This window comes from Protopterus annectens, chromosome 3.part1 (assembly GCF_019279795.1).
Source record: "Protopterus annectens isolate FY-2018-M chromosome 3.part1, PAN1.0, whole genome shotgun sequence".
Taxonomy (NCBI): domain Eukaryota; kingdom Metazoa; phylum Chordata; order Ceratodontiformes; family Protopteridae; genus Protopterus; species Protopterus annectens.
This window is the reverse complement of record NC_056732.1, coordinates 1,566,103,997-1,566,123,066: the sequence shown is the minus strand read 5'-3', so window position 1 is coordinate 1,566,123,066 and position 19,070 is coordinate 1,566,103,997. Positions and strand designations below refer to the sequence as shown.

At 38.5% G+C, this 19,070-nt stretch overlaps 1 protein-coding gene across 1 annotated transcript in view; it reads right to left on the bottom strand.

Annotated features, from left to right (window-relative positions):
- Positions 1–19,070, bottom strand: part of LOC122797805 (protein HEG-like) — a 1,359,008-nt gene that overhangs the window by 442,415 nt on the left and 897,523 nt on the right. Inside the window, exon 6 of the mRNA XM_044066326.1 lies at positions 12,910–13,067. Within this exon, the coding sequence (XP_043922261.1) occupies positions 12,910–13,067 (158 nt within the window). The remainder of the gene's footprint in view (positions 1–12,909; positions 13,068–19,070) is intronic.

Genomic DNA, 19,070 nt, shown 5'->3' with positions numbered 1-19,070 from the left:
ATCTACTGCATTAATCCAGTTTTTATGTACTGTCTCCAATTGACTTCAAATGGTATCCCAGTTGTATTTAAGTTTCTACTGAACAGGGCTATAAGTAGGTGGTAGTATTGTTTGTCAATGGAGTCTTTCATGGCTGATCTACTACAATTTCATTTTGATTGATTCTGTCCTTTTTTTTTTTTTTTTTTGCAATAGCAATTCTTTTTTGATGTATTATAGTAGCTTATGTTAGTATTTTAGTTTATAGTTTAGTAATGCATTTTAGGTGAATATAGTTTAGTTTAAGCTGGCAATTTGAAGCAGAGGTTCAAGATTACAAACTGCTGCCCTTATACCGTTCATCATTTTATTTATTGATTTCAGTTTGGTACCTGGTTAAGTACACCAGCTGACAGACACTTTTGGGCTATGACCCGGGCACTGGGTTGCAATATACAAACAGAAAATTATACATAGACTAAAGAATACACTGACTTGTGCATAGTATAGCAATGAAGTAGATCTTGGGTTTGATTCCCACAGTCTCCCTTTGTCTACATTAAACAGGTAGAAAGTTAGCAGCCATTCCACATACTTTTCTCATGGGTGACTTTAACTATCCAGACACAAACAGGAAAACATTTACTACCATCAGCAAGTATGCACTTTGTAAATGGCAATGCACTTGACCAAATTTTCTGTCTTCCCACCAGAGGTGTTAACCTTCTTGATATTTCCTCACAAATAATCTTTCCCATTGCATCAGCCAACTTACTACCCACCTCCATAGTCAAATCTGGCCATCTTAATGTAATCTTCTATTTTTAAAGCCTGTTTTATGACACCTGATAACTCCTCCATATCCAGGGATTACCCAAAGGCCAGTTATTTACTATTTACTGATCTTACTGGCAATCACAGATGGTGTGTAGCTCCTCAGCAAATGGTGTAAATCAGGCTGCTGTTTATTGCTCTCTATTTTACTCCCTCTTAGATAAATGCACTGAGACATCCATATCAATCTGGAGTAAACACAATGGCAAGTTTAGAACTAAACTCATATGATGGAATTACCTTATCAACAAACTCTATAATAATAAGAAAAAGCACCTGGTCATTATTAAAAGATGACCGCTTCATCATTATAAAACAGATTTAAAACTAGTAAGTAAGTCTCTCATAGTTATCATTAGGAAATGTAAGGCCAACTATCAATTTAGGATTGCAACTAACTGAAAAGATAACCATAAAGCCTTTTTCAGCTTTATTAGGAAGATTAGAAATAACCTACAATTCTGTACTGAACGTATCTCAAATGGTACATCTTTCTTTGACCTGAAGGACATTGCTAAAATCTGCTAACATTCTTGCTGACAAATTCTCTTACAAATTTTATTTATTTATTTATTTATTTATTTAACATTTGTTTACTGGGAAAGTCCAATTTGGAACGAAGCCAATTTTCAACGGAGGCCTGGGGAGAAATACTTCAGACATATGTCTTTGTGATTCACTCTACCCACCCTCCCTTCTCACCCCTCAATTCCCCCTCACACACATTCTCTCTTACTCTCCTGAGATAAATTTGGACCAAGTCCTCTTGGCACTGTCCAAAATTAAAAACACTTCTTGCATGGGTCTTGATAATATCCCTGGATGCCTGCTGAGAAGGGCAAAGTCCCACATAGTAAAAAACCCTCTACTCCTCTCCACTACTTGCGTCCCCGAGGATTAGGGAATGGCAGTTGTAGTGTCCTTGTACAAAGGTAGTCCCTCTAATGACCCTAGGACAGGACTATTAGTGTTACTAGTATTATTTGTATCTCTTTGGAATGTATTATAGCTGAACAAATAAGCAATGACATAGGTGACCTTATATCCATGAATACACATCAGGTCTGCTTTGCTAAAGGCAGATTGTGCCTACTCAACCTGGTTTAGTGCTTTGAAAAAGTTACTGAGGCCATGGATAAGGGGCATACAGTCTGAGCTCCTTAATGAGACCTTGCCAAGGCCTTTAATATTATCTCCCATACTGGGAGTATTGACAAACTTTTCCATTTCAACATTAACCCATACACAGTTCACTGGATTGGTAATTGGCTTCCTGGTAGAATCCATACCATTAAGGTCAGGGCATTTGCTCTAGACAGAAAAATTGTTATTAGTAGTGTTGCACAAAACTCTCTGCTAGGTCCTCTCCTCTTTGGCATATATGTCTGTACCATAAAATTTGATATAAAAGAAATTTGGCTAACCAAGTTTGCTGATGTTTGCAGACTAAGGTGGTTATCAAATCCCATTCTCATACTCAAAATCTCCAGCACTGGCAAGATCAAACCAATGTTTTTGTATTAATCATAAGCTTATCTTTAACACTAAGAACTTCCTTTGATAAATCTACCATCACTATTGCTTAACATACAAATAATCTTCCACTTAAATTGGATACAGTCATCGGGAACTTGGGTACATATGCAGATAACATATTCTCCTTTGACCTCCATGTCTGTGGTGGTTAGAAAATCCTTTTACTTTGCACAATGCATCCTTTGTGTTATCTTGTCAAGGAGTAAAGAAGTTATAATCCCACTTTTTCATTCCTGATTAGGCCCATCATTGAATATAGTGTACCACTTATCGTGTACCTCACCATGCATCTAAGCTAGCCTGATAGACCTCAATATTTCTTCACCAAAAAGATCTCAGTTCTCAGTAATTTTAGATACCCTGATAGGCTAAAAGCTCTGCTGCAATCTTTGTTGAGTGGAGTCACAGTGGCTATTCTCCAGACATCAAGCCCGAACCCTGTGGCTAGGCAGAGGAAGAATGTAGCTGCTCGCTGTGCAGTGAGGTTTGGCACAGCCATGTACACATGCAAATGCTTAGAAAGACACATTTTCCTTCTAAGACTGCTAGGAAACACTCTTAAGCTTCCCTGCTTCACTGTGCTCAACATAGTTGCACACTGTTGCCTGGAGAGCAAGTAAGCTGCTCATTTTGAAGTGTTGACCCATGTTTCTACTCCTAAACCTCCCCACAGATTAGCTGATTTTACTGGTCCTACAGCAGAATCTAGACCGTCATGCCCACCCCCTACTTATTACAGAATACACCTGACATAATGGATGGACAGTTTCCCAACATTTCCTTAGCCAGCCTGATTGACATGGACATCCTGAGGCACTATGGCAATTGCCTCATGTTTACTGACAGCCTATTACTCCTAAAACATCCAAATACAATATGTGAGAGATGTACCTATACTATGACTCTAGAATCAATGTTTTCTCTCTCTCTCTCTCTCTCTTTCATTTAAGAACAAACCAGATGTCAAACAGGTTGTCAGCAAGCAAAGTGCACAGCACATATCCCCACATGCATGGAGGTACTCACTAAAAGTTAACCAAAAGAGCAGAGACCTCGCAAGTGCAAACCTTCTGCACACAATACAATCCCAACAGAATCCACTACAAAAAAAATCAAACGTATCAGTGTCTCACCCAATAAGCCCCTAAGACAAAACACTTCAAAACCAAATTTCTTGGTCATAGGTGAGTCTATAGTGACACACACAGGCGTCCCTCTCACCAGACTGGATAAGGAGAAGGTCAAAGTCAGCTGCCTGTCAGGTGCCAGGATCCACCAGATCACACACATGCTTAAGTCTCTCAACAACAAGCACTGTTATGACTCTGTCATAGTCCATGTTGGAGTGAATGACTTGAGACATACCTCTCTGGATTATATGAAGAAAGAGATGACCGAGCTTTTGGATTATGTCCCAGGCAGGTATGTCCCTAGCCCTAAGCAGCATTTTACCTTCACCCAGGATGATGCCTCAGTACAAACAAAAAAAAATGACTGACTTCAGCAATTGGCTTAGCTTCTAGTGTCAATCCAGGGGGATTCAGTATTTGTCATCCAGAGATGGCCTTCACCTGTCACCTCTTGGATTTCAGTTACTGGCAAAAGTACTTGTATTTCCCATAGTGCTTTTTTATGCAATGTCATGAGAGTAAAATTCCAGATGTAAAAATATCTTCTAGAGACAAACACAAGGTTATGCTGCTTAATGCTAGGAGTCTAAGTCAGAAATTGCACCCAGTGGAAGCACTCCCTACTTTGGAAGATGTTATTGTCTTTGCAGTCACAGAGACATGATTCAAGGCTGCAGACAGTACCCCGGCCATGCAATGCTACAATGCCTTCCACAGGTTCAGACTGCAAAATGAACATGAAAAAAACAAAGCAGGGGGTGTATCCATTTTCATTAAAGACAAATACACCTCAAGACTGGTTAAACAGTATGGGTCCCTAGAGTTACTTCAAGTCCAACTAACTGCAGGAAAGAACCCCCCCCCCATGTCATTGTTAGCTATAGTTCCCCCACCATGAACCATGAAAACCACACTGCCTACCTGGACCTATTTGAGTCACTCACAATACAGCCAAACACCCTGATCATGGATGACTTTAATCATACTTCCACTGACTGGGAAACATATATGAACAGAAACACGCTTGCCATAAGGTTCCTGTACTTTGTTACCACAAATGATCTGGAACAGATAGTCTGCACCCCCACCAGTCCTCTACCTAGTATTTCCAAAGAGCAGGTCATAATCACACTCTCCAGGGCCAAATGCACAGCCTCTATGGGACTGGATAGCATCCCAGGCTGCTAGCTAAATGATCTAAAACAGGAGTTAGTGGAACCACTGGGTACTCTCTTCAACCACAGTCTAAGTACTGGCTTCCTTAATCCCCTTGCACAAAGGGGGTCCCTCAACCAACCCTGGGAACTATAGACCCATACGCCTATCCAACTTAATCTATAAGGCCATGCAGAGAATCATCATGATCCTCATCAATAAGGGTGTAGGAGATCTTCAAACTCTTGACCTGACCCAGTTTGGATTCATTAAGGGCAGATCATGCCTGTCATACCTGGTGGACTTCTTTGAGAGTGTCACTAAAATCAAGATGAAGGCAAAACAGTACATATTGCCTATCTCAACTCACCCAAGGCCGTTGACATAGTCCCCCACTCAGACATCACTGAGAAACTCACCTAGCTGAGGATTAACCAGTACATCATTAGATGGGTAGCCAACTGACTCACCAAAAGAATGCATACAATCACAGTTGGAGATACCACCTTGCAGACCTGTTACCAGTGGTGTTCTACAAGGCTATATGCTTGAACCCCTATTGTTTGGAATCTCTTTCTCAGAAATCCAGGTGAAATTAGATGGCCTGTGGCTTACTAGGTTCGCTGATGACTGCAAACTGGGTACAATCATCAAATCCCCAAGGATGTCAACATTCTATCAAATGGGCTTACACTGATAAATGACTGGTGCTTTTGCCACAGACTTAAACTCAATGCAAAAACTGCATTATTATCCTCTTTGGCAAAGGATAAGTCCCTTCAAATTACAGTATTAATAACACCCCTAAGTTCAAACCCAGTGGTAAGAGATTTGGGAATGCAGGTTGATAGCAACCTTAACTTTGATCACTATTTGTCCAAAGTGGTAAGGAAGGTCTCTACATTGCACATCTCATAAGTAAGGGTATAGCATCCAAAGCTAAGGAGGTTATAACTCCCCTGAACTTGTCCCTCATCAGACCAATAATAGAGTACAATGTTCCCTTCTGTATGTACCTCACAAGACACCTGCAGCAGCTGGAGAAACCTCAGAGGTTTCTTACCAAGAAAATTTAGGATCTTCAACACAATACAACATGGAGAAATAACACCAGTATGAGGACCACCACGATTATGCAGTAAAAATCTTCTTTATTGAGTACAACAAGAGATGAGCGCTTTCACGTACGGACTGTACGCTTCTTCAGATCTATTTAATTGTATCTGAACTAGTTGCTTATATAGTACAAGTTAAAATAGCAAATTGCATCAATTAATCACTTAATGTGGTAATTACCAAATTACAAAATTGTAAAATTGTGAAATTAAGTACCAAAAGCTGTTATTGGGATTTCAGTGCAGTTTCCAAAAAGAATCGCAAAGCTCTATACACAGACTGGGTTAAAACCAAAAACTAATATAAGAAAAACAGACATAAAAATGACATAGGATAGATATATATCTTCCTATTATTGTCACATAAAAAACTCCATACTTAGATAAACTTTATAATATAATATTATCTAATATAAGACATTATGTCAAAAAACTTAAGGAGACATAAAAATGTTATATATACAAATCCGAAATTCACCTTAAAATATAAAAAAGTTAAAAGTATCTGCTTAAACTGTACTTTTTGGGCCTTGACTAGCATAAGGCTGAATTATGACTCTCATATCTAAAACTGAGATACAGTAAACGTAATTACTAAAAAAAAAAAAAAAAAAAAAAAAAAAAAAAGCAGGTTGTCAAAATCAGCTTAATATTATTGTCTGTTCTAAAAGGACAATATAAAAACAGAATCTTCTGTAATATTGTAATATTAAGCTAAAATAGGAGGCTAGAATGTGTATATGTATGTGTCTATTCCTTTCAAATCAGTGTTATAATAAAATAAAAATATGTAAAAAAGGGTATACATGTATTTAATTAATAGTTATCTAAATATATATGTCTATGAAAAATATATATACAGCTAGAAATAGAAGCTATACTAGACAATAAATAGTCTAGTTATATTATGTTTTATAATATTTATAGATTTAAAAAATCATTACCTGGAAAAGATATATATATATATATATAGAAAAAATATATATGTATTTATGGTATGATTACATATTAATTTATTTATTCATCTCTTTATTTAGAAATGTAATATAAATATAAATACCGAAATAGCATATATTCATATGTATATAATATAATAAGAAAATGTTGAGTTCATCATTAGGTGGCCTTAATAAATAATAAATATATATAATAAATAAATATAGGAATGTAGAAGTGAATAAATATGTGTATAAATTAAATAAGTAGCATCTTAGTAATATGATAAAAGACCTATTTAAAAAATTATTATTTAAAATGTAGATCTATATATGGATCTATATATGGAGAACTAAACTGATGTATTAATGTTATGTTTCTATTTATGTTAATATATAATAAATAGTGAATATAATAAAAATATAGTAAAAAATATATGTATGTAAGTATATTTATTTATGGTGGATGAAACTTACAGGTAATATAGGGTAAAACCAATGTATGCATAACAATATATATGGGTGAATCATTGAAAATATTTATTTGTGTTTTATTTTAAGCTTCTTTTCTTGAGCACCGATCTGACACTAATGTACTGATTCAGCCCTGGGCTGTAATGTGCTTTAAACCTAAGAATCCATTGCAATTCTATACTTTCTAGTTCATTAAAAATGTCTCCTTTCATGTTACTCATATGTGCAAGTTGTAGTGTTCTGAATCTGAAACTATGGTCAGGATTAGTGGATATATGTTTAGCAAGAGCATTTTTCTGGTCTTTCTTCCTGACAGATTTAAACTCAATGCAAAAACTGCATTATTATCCTCTTTGGCAAAGGATAAGTCCCTTCAAATTACAGTATTAATAACACCCCTAAGTTCAAACCCAGTGGTAAGAGATTTGGGAATGCAGGTTGATAGCAACCTTAACTTTGATCACTATTTGTCCAAAGTGGTAAGGAAGGTCTCTACATTGCACATCTCATAAGTAAGGGTATAGCATCCAAAGCTAAGGAGGTTATAACTCCCCTGAACTTGTCCCTCATCAGACCAATAATAGAGTACAATGTTCCCTTCTGTATGTACCTCACAAGACACCTGCAGCAGCTGCAGAAACCTCAGAGGTTTCTTACCAAGAAAATTTAGGATCTTCAACACAATACAACATGGATAGATTGAAGGCCCGTCACTGTACTCTGTATCATACAGACTGCTTAGAGGCAACATATACCTGGCCTACAGAGCAGTCTCAAACACTACCTTAATGGAAATGCTGCACATCTGCAAATCAAATTGGACAAGAGTCACTTGCTCTAAGGATCTTAACCTAGTCTGCAGCATTAACAAAACATGCTGAAGAGGCAGATATGTCTCACGGAGTTTGTCACCCCTCTCGAACAAACTTCCAATTAATGTAAAACAGGGTTCTTCAATGACCCTATTTAAGTGCAACTTGTACAAATGGATGGGAAAACAGAAATTTACCATAGGTGTTTCACCTATGTTTCTCGTGGATGGGGTAGCCCATGCTGACCTTAGAGTCGCACTGCAAACATAGACTATATATCTTGGTCTACAAGGGAACAAGGGTATAACATGGCTAGGCTTATAAAGGCCCCAGGGACAATAGCCTAGTAACCTCCTATGATTCTACTAACAGCTTATTTAGAGGCTTTGGCACTGATGAGAATTCAGCCTGATATATTATCTGGTAATATAGAAATATTGTTGTTAGCCTTTGACAGGAATTCTATGACTTATTAAAGGTGATTTCAGGGAAACAATTTTTTATGGATAGTGGGGCAAACAATGTGGGTAGGTGGGGTAAAGTTGGCATTGTATTTGCCTAGTAATATATTGGCTTTGTCCTCGAGATTGAAATGGGTGGTATTGTTATGGATGAGATCAGTGCATTGTTGGACATTATTCATTTATTTCCTAGCATAACTGAAAAAAAATCTGTAGTTGTATTTGGTATCTGGAGTGATCTTAAGCTTGTACTCTGCTTTGCATTTTCTAATAATGCACTTAAATCCCATGCTTCTATGTTTCAGTGTGGTCTTGAGGTAGGGTGGAAAGAATTTTTTAACACTTTTCATTATTTTCTTTCTCTTGTTATATAGTTTATTAATATGGAACTATCACTCAAGAGGTTTACTCCCAAAATTTACCATTATATTTGGGGTGAAAGGGTACAACTATGCAGCTGTTAAGGTGCCTGGTAAAAACTGGAGATGAATGAGGCAGTCCTCTCAGTTGGGTCCATTTGCAAGGAGCTGTTGATAATTATGTGCAGGCCATCTACAAGATGAAGTAGGTTTGCCATGGAGAAGTCCCTAATAATGGTCTTACTTGGTGGTGGATTGTACCACTAGGCCTGACAGAGACAATGAATAATTTGTGTCCAGATTTGTCCAGGGATTAGGAAATAAAGGGAGGGGTACAGACATGGGTTAGGTTAGGTTGGTAAGGACCAGGGTAAGGATATTAAAGCCGCTAATGGTTACAACTTGTTCCAAGGAAATGCTGAAAATATCTATTTTTAGATATGTAAGTGTGCCAGTCAATGCTTAGGTAACTGAAACTCAACCCAACTCCTCAATGGCATTAAAGTAATGTCTATGATCCTTGTGGGATATTGATGTGGATTTGCAGCTAGCAACAAAGTAATAATTTGATTTATTAAGGGAGATTTAAAACCCCAGGAGCTCCAAGTTAGGGCGGTAGACAATCTGATGTGAGGTGATGGTGTTTCTGACAAACACAGATACTTTCCTGTGGTTACCCAGGGGAATGGAATGTGATAGGTGCTAAATCCTGGTATAGAGGATGTGCTGTCTTTGCACTGAAACTACTTCTCAGTAACTACACAGATGTGAATGATTTCCGGTTTTATAAGGGATTCAGGTTTGAGCTTTCTATGTAGGAATGCCTATTAGGGAGACTCTGCCTAAAAATGACTAGGGGGCCAGCAAATGCTTTAGCCAGTATGTGGAAGCTCAAGTATGCGATGTGTAAGCCATTCCTAGTTAGGAAATTTTATCTGCAATCTCATCCCAGGCCAGTATATACTGAATCCCATTTGAGTAACAGCATCTACTTAGCCAATTGTTAAAGCCAATAATCATGTCTTGTTATCTAGGCATTGTTCTTGGTGAAGACAAGATACTACGCTGGACAAATGTCTTTCCTGCCTCCAACACATTCATATAGCAAGTTCCATCATGTCTCTCTGCATGTGCTTCAGGATAAAGCACCTCAGGTCATTTGCTCCCATGTAGGCCACTGCTATGCCTTATCATATTTGCCTGCAAGCACAGGAGGATTATGGCTGACCAAGTTCGCAGACGACTGCAAACTATGGGGCTATAATTGACTCTCCGGCTGACACAGGCACCCTCCAAAAGGGTCTCACTGAGATGGATACCTGGTGTCAAAATCATGGCCACAAGCTAAATACCAAAAAGTGCATAGTCATCCCCTTTGGAAAAAACAAAGTACCCACAAACTACACAAACTACCACATAGGTGGTAGTCTCCTAAATATGGAAGACGTAATAAGGGATCTGGGGATCCAAGTAGATAGTAATCTCTCCTTTGATAATCACATTGCCAAAGTGATTAGAAAATCCTTCTATGTGGCCCACCTTATCACAAAAGGGTTTGCATCCAGATCAAAAGAGGTCATTGTACCCCTTTACTCATCACTTATCAGACCCATCATAGAGTACAGCGTCCTATTTGGGATGTACCTTACAAGACACCTGCAACAGCTGGAAAGACCTCAGAAGTACTTCACCAAGAGAATCACTGACTTCAAACAGATGCCCTAAGCAGCTCGACTGAAGAAACTCCAGCTGCACTCGGTTGCGTACCGCCTACTCAGAGGTGATCTCTGCCTGACATACAAGGCCATGTCCAACTCAGAATTGATTGACATGCTCCACCTAAAGAAAACCATATCCCCTCGAGCCACACGCTCTAGGGATCTAAACCTCACCACAACAATAATTAGGACATGCTGGAGGGATAGATTCCTGTCCCAGAGACTTCACATGCTTTAGAACATTAGGCAGAGCTCCTCGTTAAAACTCTTCAAAAGAAACCTTGATGAGTGGATGGGAAACAGAAAGTTTACCCCGGGGATCACTTCAGTGGCTCTGCTGGACAGAGGCACAGGAAACTAATCTAAGGGGGTGGTGAAAGTCAACACATTCTGGCTAGGCTTATAAATGTCTTCGGGCACATAGCCTAGTACCTTCCTATGAACCTATGAAACTATAAAGCACCTTAACTGTTTACATCTGAGTGACACCTTCAGGTGCATCTGCAGTTAACGCCTACTGACGTCTCTAAGCGTTAAATATTGCTTGTTCATATTTACATCAATAATTTCAAAACCATGCTATGTACAATGTTTTAAAAGATTTCATCTTAAACCTTACACAATAGCAAACTCAGCTGCATTAATATTTGACCTCTGTCTAGTGCACGTAAATAGATATTAACTGTTGTTTTTTTATGATATTAATTTATATAGATATAATTTTCACATTTTTCTAAATATCTCAATAACCAAGTACACAGACAAAACTCCTCAGCCTTATAAGAAAGCTCTCAGCTAGCTGAATAAAATGCTGCTGACAGTCAGTAGGTGTGCAACTTAAGTGGTTGCTGAGATATTGTAAGTTGTTTACAAAATATTCCAAATGTAATAGTTACTGTGTTTACTGTGACTTATAAAATGTAGATTAAGATGTGGAACCTAAAGAATACTACCACTATGAAAAGAATTTCTGCTGAAGAGTATGACATTTACACTTCTTTAGTAAACCCTATAATCCTAGCGATAGGAATATTTGTTTGAAATGTGAGGACATAATTTGATTCTGTCAAAAGGCTTGGGCTCCGCCCACTGGAAGTTAGAGTGCAAACTTCCTGAGCTCCACTGGAGTGAATGAGTTAAGACTCTTGTGACATCAGAGATCCTGGTACAAGATAAGTTATAGTTTTCCTATTATTCTCCATTATGGTGAGTGTGAAGTCTGTATGCCTAATTATTGAGTAATCTGTGACTAAAACATTTTTCAGTGTGGTTGCACATTTAGTGGGCCTTATGGGCTTTGAACTGCTTTTCTTTTGACTCTTGGGTGATCTGTGAGCATTTCCGTAATGTGTGAGTGAGGAAGGAGTGGGTGTCATCTTGTACAATGGATGTTGGGATCTTTTAGAGTGTTCCAGGAGTATTTGGTAATTTTTTTATAGCCTCAGTATAAGTTATGGGCTTAGTCATCTGTTGTGATTGATGTGGTGTCAGACTGAGTGAGAAAAGAACTCAATTATATTGTCAGACAGTAGAGACATAGAGATGGTCATAGTATTAAGGGGTTGGGGAGACTACTACAGAAGACCCTAAAGATTTATGAATTAAGTATTTAGGGTGATTCTCTGATGTGAGGTTAGATAGCAATCTGGCAGCCCATAGTGAAAATAAAGAATTAGGTTTGTAAAGAATGACAAATAGTGATGATTTGCCTATTACTGAATTACTACTAGTGCTAATCTCACTGCAGCTACACTTAGAAATCAGAAAGTCCCTGTGCACCCTCCTGATGTGGGGAATGAGAGCCCTGCCACGTTCAATTTATATATGTATATATATATATATATATACACACACACACACACACACACACACACACACACACACACATATATATATATATTTAGACAGATATATATATATATATGTGTGTGTGTATATATATATATATATATATATATATATACACACACACACACACACACACACACACACACACACACATATATATATATATATATATATATATATATATATATGGGTCTACTTCATTTGCCCTAACTTCCAATTGACCGACAGCCATTTGCCAGACCCTATTTGACCAAAATTTCATTTGACCGACACTTCATTTGACCAACAAGTATTATTGGCAAGTAAATGGGATATGCCCCCTTCCCCACTGTAGTGTGACCCTGGAGTTAGAATATATAGTTGGGGGGGTGTGGGGGACACAGCACCCCACAATGGGGGGTGTGGGAGGCGAAGCCATAGAGTGCTGATTGTACTTAATGCATTGACATGAGCTGATGAATAATGTTGTTTTGTTATCCCTACAACTGTAAAATATCTACAGCAGTCAGAACAGAAGTTCATTGCATTCGTATGAACAAAAAAGAGGACTCACTTTGGTAATCTGTTCCATTTATCCTGAGAATTTCACATCCTGTAGATACATTCTCACATCCCTGAATGAAGTCTTTAACCACTGACCATGTGTTGTCTTTTGTCACATTTGATGAGAGGCTGTAGTAGGTCAGTACCGTCACTTTTTTACTGCCAGACCTATAAAATATCAAGAAGATATGCACAGTAATAATCAGATATGAAACCTGAAAATTGCTATAACTCTTCTAAACTTAAAAGTAACACAAGAGCAGGATTCAGACAGCTGTGTTCTCAAGGTTGCATCTGTCTTATGCAAAAGCACTAATACATTGCATTACAGCCATAGGCTATTAGTTCAGCAGTCAGGGGGTGTCAATCAGTCAGAGTGATTTGTGTAACTGTGACTTAAAATGAAAAAAAAAATGTATAAGCTCAACAATTCAAACTGAAAGCAATAAATAAATAAATAAATTTCTACCTCAGTCCCATTCAACTCCTTGTTAATGATTTTTATGGCTTTCAGATTATTACATCATAGCTCTACTATTCTTTGTATGTGTTTATTCAGGTCACATAGCTTTAAGGCACAGTTGACATAATGGTTATTGTATTCCATGCTATGTTATAGTGCTAGCCACTTGATGGTGTAAACATTGGCTGTAGGTGATTTGGTTATGTTGACTAATGCTGATAAAAATGGGCATGGGTATTTGTCATTGATAAGTGGGTTGAGGATCTGACTAAGCCAGGGATGCATACTAAAGTGAGAAAGGTCTATGTACCTCTATTCTCCAGTGTATGTGCCTGCCATAAGTTGCAGCAGCCCTGGGTCAATAATTTACTCTCTGGCCAGTGTCCGGTTGCCCAGCCTGCATTACCTGGGAAAGCTCTGTTGAGTGAAAGCTTGAAGTAAAACCCATCAATCTGCTAAATATGCAATAAGCTTGGCTACAGTCAATATACGTTCACTGACAGGATGCAGTCTGGAAGTGGATGCCATAATAGTAAGGAGGAAACTAGAGTAGACATCCTGAGTATCCATGAGACAAGACAAAACCACTTGGCTTGGGATCCAGAGTCTACTACTCCAGGGAATGACAGACTAGAAATGATGTAGGAATTGTAATGGAAAGTCTTCAGAAGACAGCGACTGATATAATCAGAATCAGAGACAGACTCATGGCGCTCAGACTCCAATGTAAGGATAGGCCAGTATTCATAATCTCAGCTTATATCCCACAGCAGGGTTGTGATAGTGAGGAAAAAGTACATTCAGGCAGTGGTTGCAAGACCTACTAGATAGGTAATGTAAGTTGGTGATGATAACATTGGACCCAAATGCTCATATTAGGACAGATAGACAGCACATGATATGAGGACTGCCTATGTCCACATGGGTAGGGCAACAAGAATAAAGAATGAGAGGCTTTTCAACTTTGTGTGGCAAATGGCATGATGGTGGTCAACACATGGTTCATCGAGAGAGAGACAGTCACAAGATCACATACAAGAGTGGCCAACATGCATATCGGTTAGAGTGCCTCCTAGTAAGGAAAGGATATTGAGGTAGAATCAATGATTGCAAAGTCATCCCTGGTAAGACAGCTGTCCTACAGCATAAGCCACTGGTTGCAACTATCAACTGCAAGCAGTGGTTAGAGAAGACTCAATGGTCAACAAAGATCAGGCTGAAGACCTGGAAATCCACTGGAGAGATAGAACCAGAATTCAAGGAAATACACAGGGGTCTAGCACCTCAAGAAGAACAGCAGTTAGGTGGAGACAAAGAAGACTAGACAGCACCTCAAAACAGCATGTATAAGGACTATAGAACAGACATGCAGCTGACCATACCTCTCAACTGTACAGATTTTCACAGAATGTCCAGATTTTTGCCAGATATATTTGGTTTGTTTCTCATAAAATTGTATTTTTTCTGGTAAATCATTGAGGAATGAAGTCAGAACATATTGACAGACATTTGAGTTTCCAACTTCATACCCTTAAGAAAAGTCATGCTAATGCAAAACCTGTTATTCTATCGATTTTTGTAAGAGCAATATTTTTTTAAAAAGTCCCTATTTTTGGACCTTTGTCCCCCCATTATTGATGGCTTTTTCCAGATTTCTTGCTCTAAAGTTTAGAGGTATGAGCTGACCTAATATAGAAGTAAAGTATATAAGGAAAGTTGGTGGTGGAATGCAGTAATCCAGGAAGTCATTAAAAGAAAGCAGTACAGGATAAAGTGAGATGTAGAAAGGATGGACCAGACTATGAGGAAATACTGGATGGCTTACAGAGAGGCTAAGAGAGCAGTCAAAACAGAAAAGAGCAAGGCCTCAGAGGCATCCATAAGAGATTCTGACAAGTAATTCAGCAGATGGCACAAAGATGCTCTATCAGATTGCAAGCCAAAAACATAAAGATAAGGAAGATAGTCATCAGACACCACTCATAAGGAATGCCAACAACAACCTGTTCACCGACCCACAGGGCACCAAAGCCAGATGGAAGATGTACATCCAGCATCTTCTGAATAAAGAAAACTCCACAAATGTTGCACTGCCCCATACACAGTCTATAATGAAAGAGGAAAAAGAGCCAACACTAGAAGAAGTAAGAGTAACATTAAGAAAGGCTTAGAAGACGTCACAGCACATGTGCGCAAGATGTTGGGAGAGTTAGGGGAGAAATGGCTCCTAAGGATACTCATACCAGTATGGGGATAAGGGCATATCATGGATGACTGAATAATAAGCATTCTAGTGCCAGTGCACAAGAACAAAGAGTAAATCCTTAGTTTTGGTTATTATAGAGGTATTAACCTCCTAACACATTGCGTGAAAGTGCTGGAGAAGGTGAATGATAAATTAATTTGCAGAATGGTAGCAATTAAGATGTGAAATGAGCAATTTGGATTCAGATCAGGATGCAGCCCAACTTAATATTTACAGTAAGACAGATAGTGAAGAACAAGCTAGAGATAAGGAAATAGTCCAACTTGGCATTCCTAGACTTGAAGGCAGCATATGACAAGGTCACAAAAAAGTTGATATGGGCAGTCCAGTGATGGTTTGGAGCTCTGAAAACATTGGGGTAATCAGTGAAAGCTACGTACAAGGACCAAGACTGGGGTTCCTTGTAGGAGTGAAGGTGCATTGGGGTCCAGCTCTGAGCCCATTACTGTTCATACTAGTGAAAGACTACTTTAACAAACAGGTCATACAGGACAGATCAAAAAAGTTGCTATATGCATGACTGAGACCAAAGACCAAACAGAAGCAGAAAAACAGTAGACATTCATAATAATAATGAAAAATAATGTAATGCATAAAGCTCAGGCATGACAGGTGAAGTTGTCAGCAATACAACAGGGCTGAATATTGACACCTTAGGCATCTCAGTTGATATAGTCTGCTGAGGGGAGCAGGTCTCTTCCCAATCTAATGTTTGTGGACCTTCCTTTTAGGTAGCTCACAAACCAGTCTACTGAGTTTCTTCAAACTCCAAAAGACTGTAATCTGCTTCAGAAAAGTGTAGTCGACCATGTCAAGTGGCTCTGATAAATCTAAAAGTACTAACCCAACATTTTTAGTTTCAGAGCTATGTTGTGGTGTGCAACCATGCTTTGAATTAGGTAGATATTTTCCACCTTCTAAGTAATCAAAAACGGTTGATGGCTGCAGCTTTCTTGAAGCTTGAACATTATTCTGAGAAGAAAAACCTGGAGAGCTAGTTAATACCGTATTTCTTTGTAAATAAGACCTAACCAGAGAATAAGGCCTAGCGTGTATTTAGGGGTGGTCATGATATAAGCCCTACCCCAAAAATAAGCCCCAGTTAAGATTGTCAACAACACACAATGGACGTGTTGAATTATAAAATAATATTATTGACACCCGTTGACTGAGGTTATTGTACTCTGCTCACCATTTTCAGACCACTCGGATACCCAACTTCTCTTCTTTGCAGAATGTCATAAGATTCTTTCCCTGGGAGTCCTCCACGATTCTTACTGTAACCCTAATTATCACTCACACTTGATGGTTGAGATCCTTGGCCAATAAACACTGGCAGGTGTACTTTGATCGGTCAAAGTACATATAACGCACGTAAAGCATGTGCACTTGATAATGAATGGCTGTGGTTGTGTCTTCTCTTCTTAACCATCTCCATTTTGTGTTGCCACTCCAGTCTCATAAGTCTTCAATTAATCCCCCCCAGACAAGGTGAGTGCAAAAAGAAAGAGCTATTCCGTCGAGTACAAGAAAGGAATCTTGGAGGACTCCTGGGGAAAGAATCTGATGGCTTTCTGCAAAGAGAAGAAGTTAAATCTCCAAATGGTGCGAAAATGGCGTGCAGCGTATGATAACCTCAGTCGACAGGCCGACAAGGGAAATGCTAAGAAGTGCAAGTGTGGATCAGGTCGGCAACCATTATCTCCTGCACTGGAAGACATCATCTGTGATTGCATTGCTAACAGGAGAGCAAAGGCTTTGGTTGTGTGCAGGGCTGATATTCAAGCATTTGCCCTTGCAATGGCACCACAGTTAGAAATAACCCCAGAAGAATTCAAAGCATCTCAACATTGGCTGATGGCTTCCTTTGGTGATATGAACTGTCTCTAAGAAGATCAACAACACTATTCAAGCTGAAAGATACTGAAGTTATTAAACGTGCACTTGCTTTCAAGTCCTTTGTTGATGGCATTGACTTTTCTAACTACCAACTCTCCAACATGATTGCTATGGATGAAACTGCAGTGTTTATGGGCCAAGGATCTCAAACAACAATTGATCAGAGGGGTGCCTCGTCAATCTACATTCCCTCCACTGGTTACGAGAGTGCATGTGTTAGCTGTATTTTGGCAATTCATCTAGATGGAAAGAAAACCCCACCTCTAATCATTTGTAAGGGCAAGAAAGATAAAATTGAACGGGTTTCAGGCATTTACATTTTTGAAACCGAAAAAGCCTGGTGCACACAAGCAGTTATAAGGAAGTGGGTCAATGTAATGCTGCCACTTGTTTTGCGAGGTGGCGAAAAAGGTCTGCTAGTTTGGGATTCAGCCAGCACTCACTGCGCTAAAGAAATGAAGAAATTCCTTGCACAGAGAAGAATAGATCAAATAATGATTCCCACAGGAATGACTGCCTATTTTCAGACTCTTGATATTGCAATAAACAAGCCATTCAAGGACCATTTGCGCATGGAACTCAATGACTACATTGAAAATAGAATGGAGAGAAATCAACATTGAAACTTTTTGAAGCCTAGCCTGCAAAAGGTCATCACTTGTGTGAAAAATTCATGGGATAAAATCACTGACAGCTGTGTTGCCAATGCACTATGAGCAGGCTACTTGGACAAGCAGTGCTCATTTAAGGAGAGCTCTATTGCTAGGCATGACAAATTGGGGTCAATGGTTCTACAGGAAATGGAGTCACAAGAAATTCAGTCTGGAATTCGGGGTTTGGAGACATGACAATGTACCAGAAGAAGATGACATGACTGTATTTGAATAACTTTTCCATTATCAGGGCAACAGAATGGATTACTTCTGCCTTCAGTTTTATTTCCCTCCTCCAGTACGCATGTATTGAGATTTTTCTGCACTTTCTGTTAAGCATGAAATATTGCACTGTGAAAGCCAAGGTGTAGATATTCTGAAGTAGAAATGTTTGTTGCACTGTTTATGTAGAATTTTCACACAACTCTTAACATGTTACTTAGAACTGTTGTGCAATAACAGAAAAGTACCAAATAAATGTAAATTTGTGTACATGAATAAATCTCAATTTTTGTACATGAATAAATGTCGATTTGTGTTCATGAATAAATGTCTATTTTTGTACATGAATAAATGAATAAATGTAGATTGTTGTACAGTGGGGGTAAATAAGGCATCCCCTGATAATAAGCCCTAATGTGTATTTCAGTTGGGGAAAGAGTATAAGACCCAGTCTTATTTTCTGGGGAATACGGTAACATTCCTGTCACAACAGAATACCTTTTCAACTCCTTTGGAAAACTGAATCACAATATTTTTTCAAGGTTTGGAAACATTTTATTTATGGAATGTTTTTTTAAGTAACCGAGAAGAGACGACAACACAAGGGATACAAACAAGGATTTTAACTTTGGAGCATGGACTGAAAAGCAGTTTCATTTTCAGCAAGG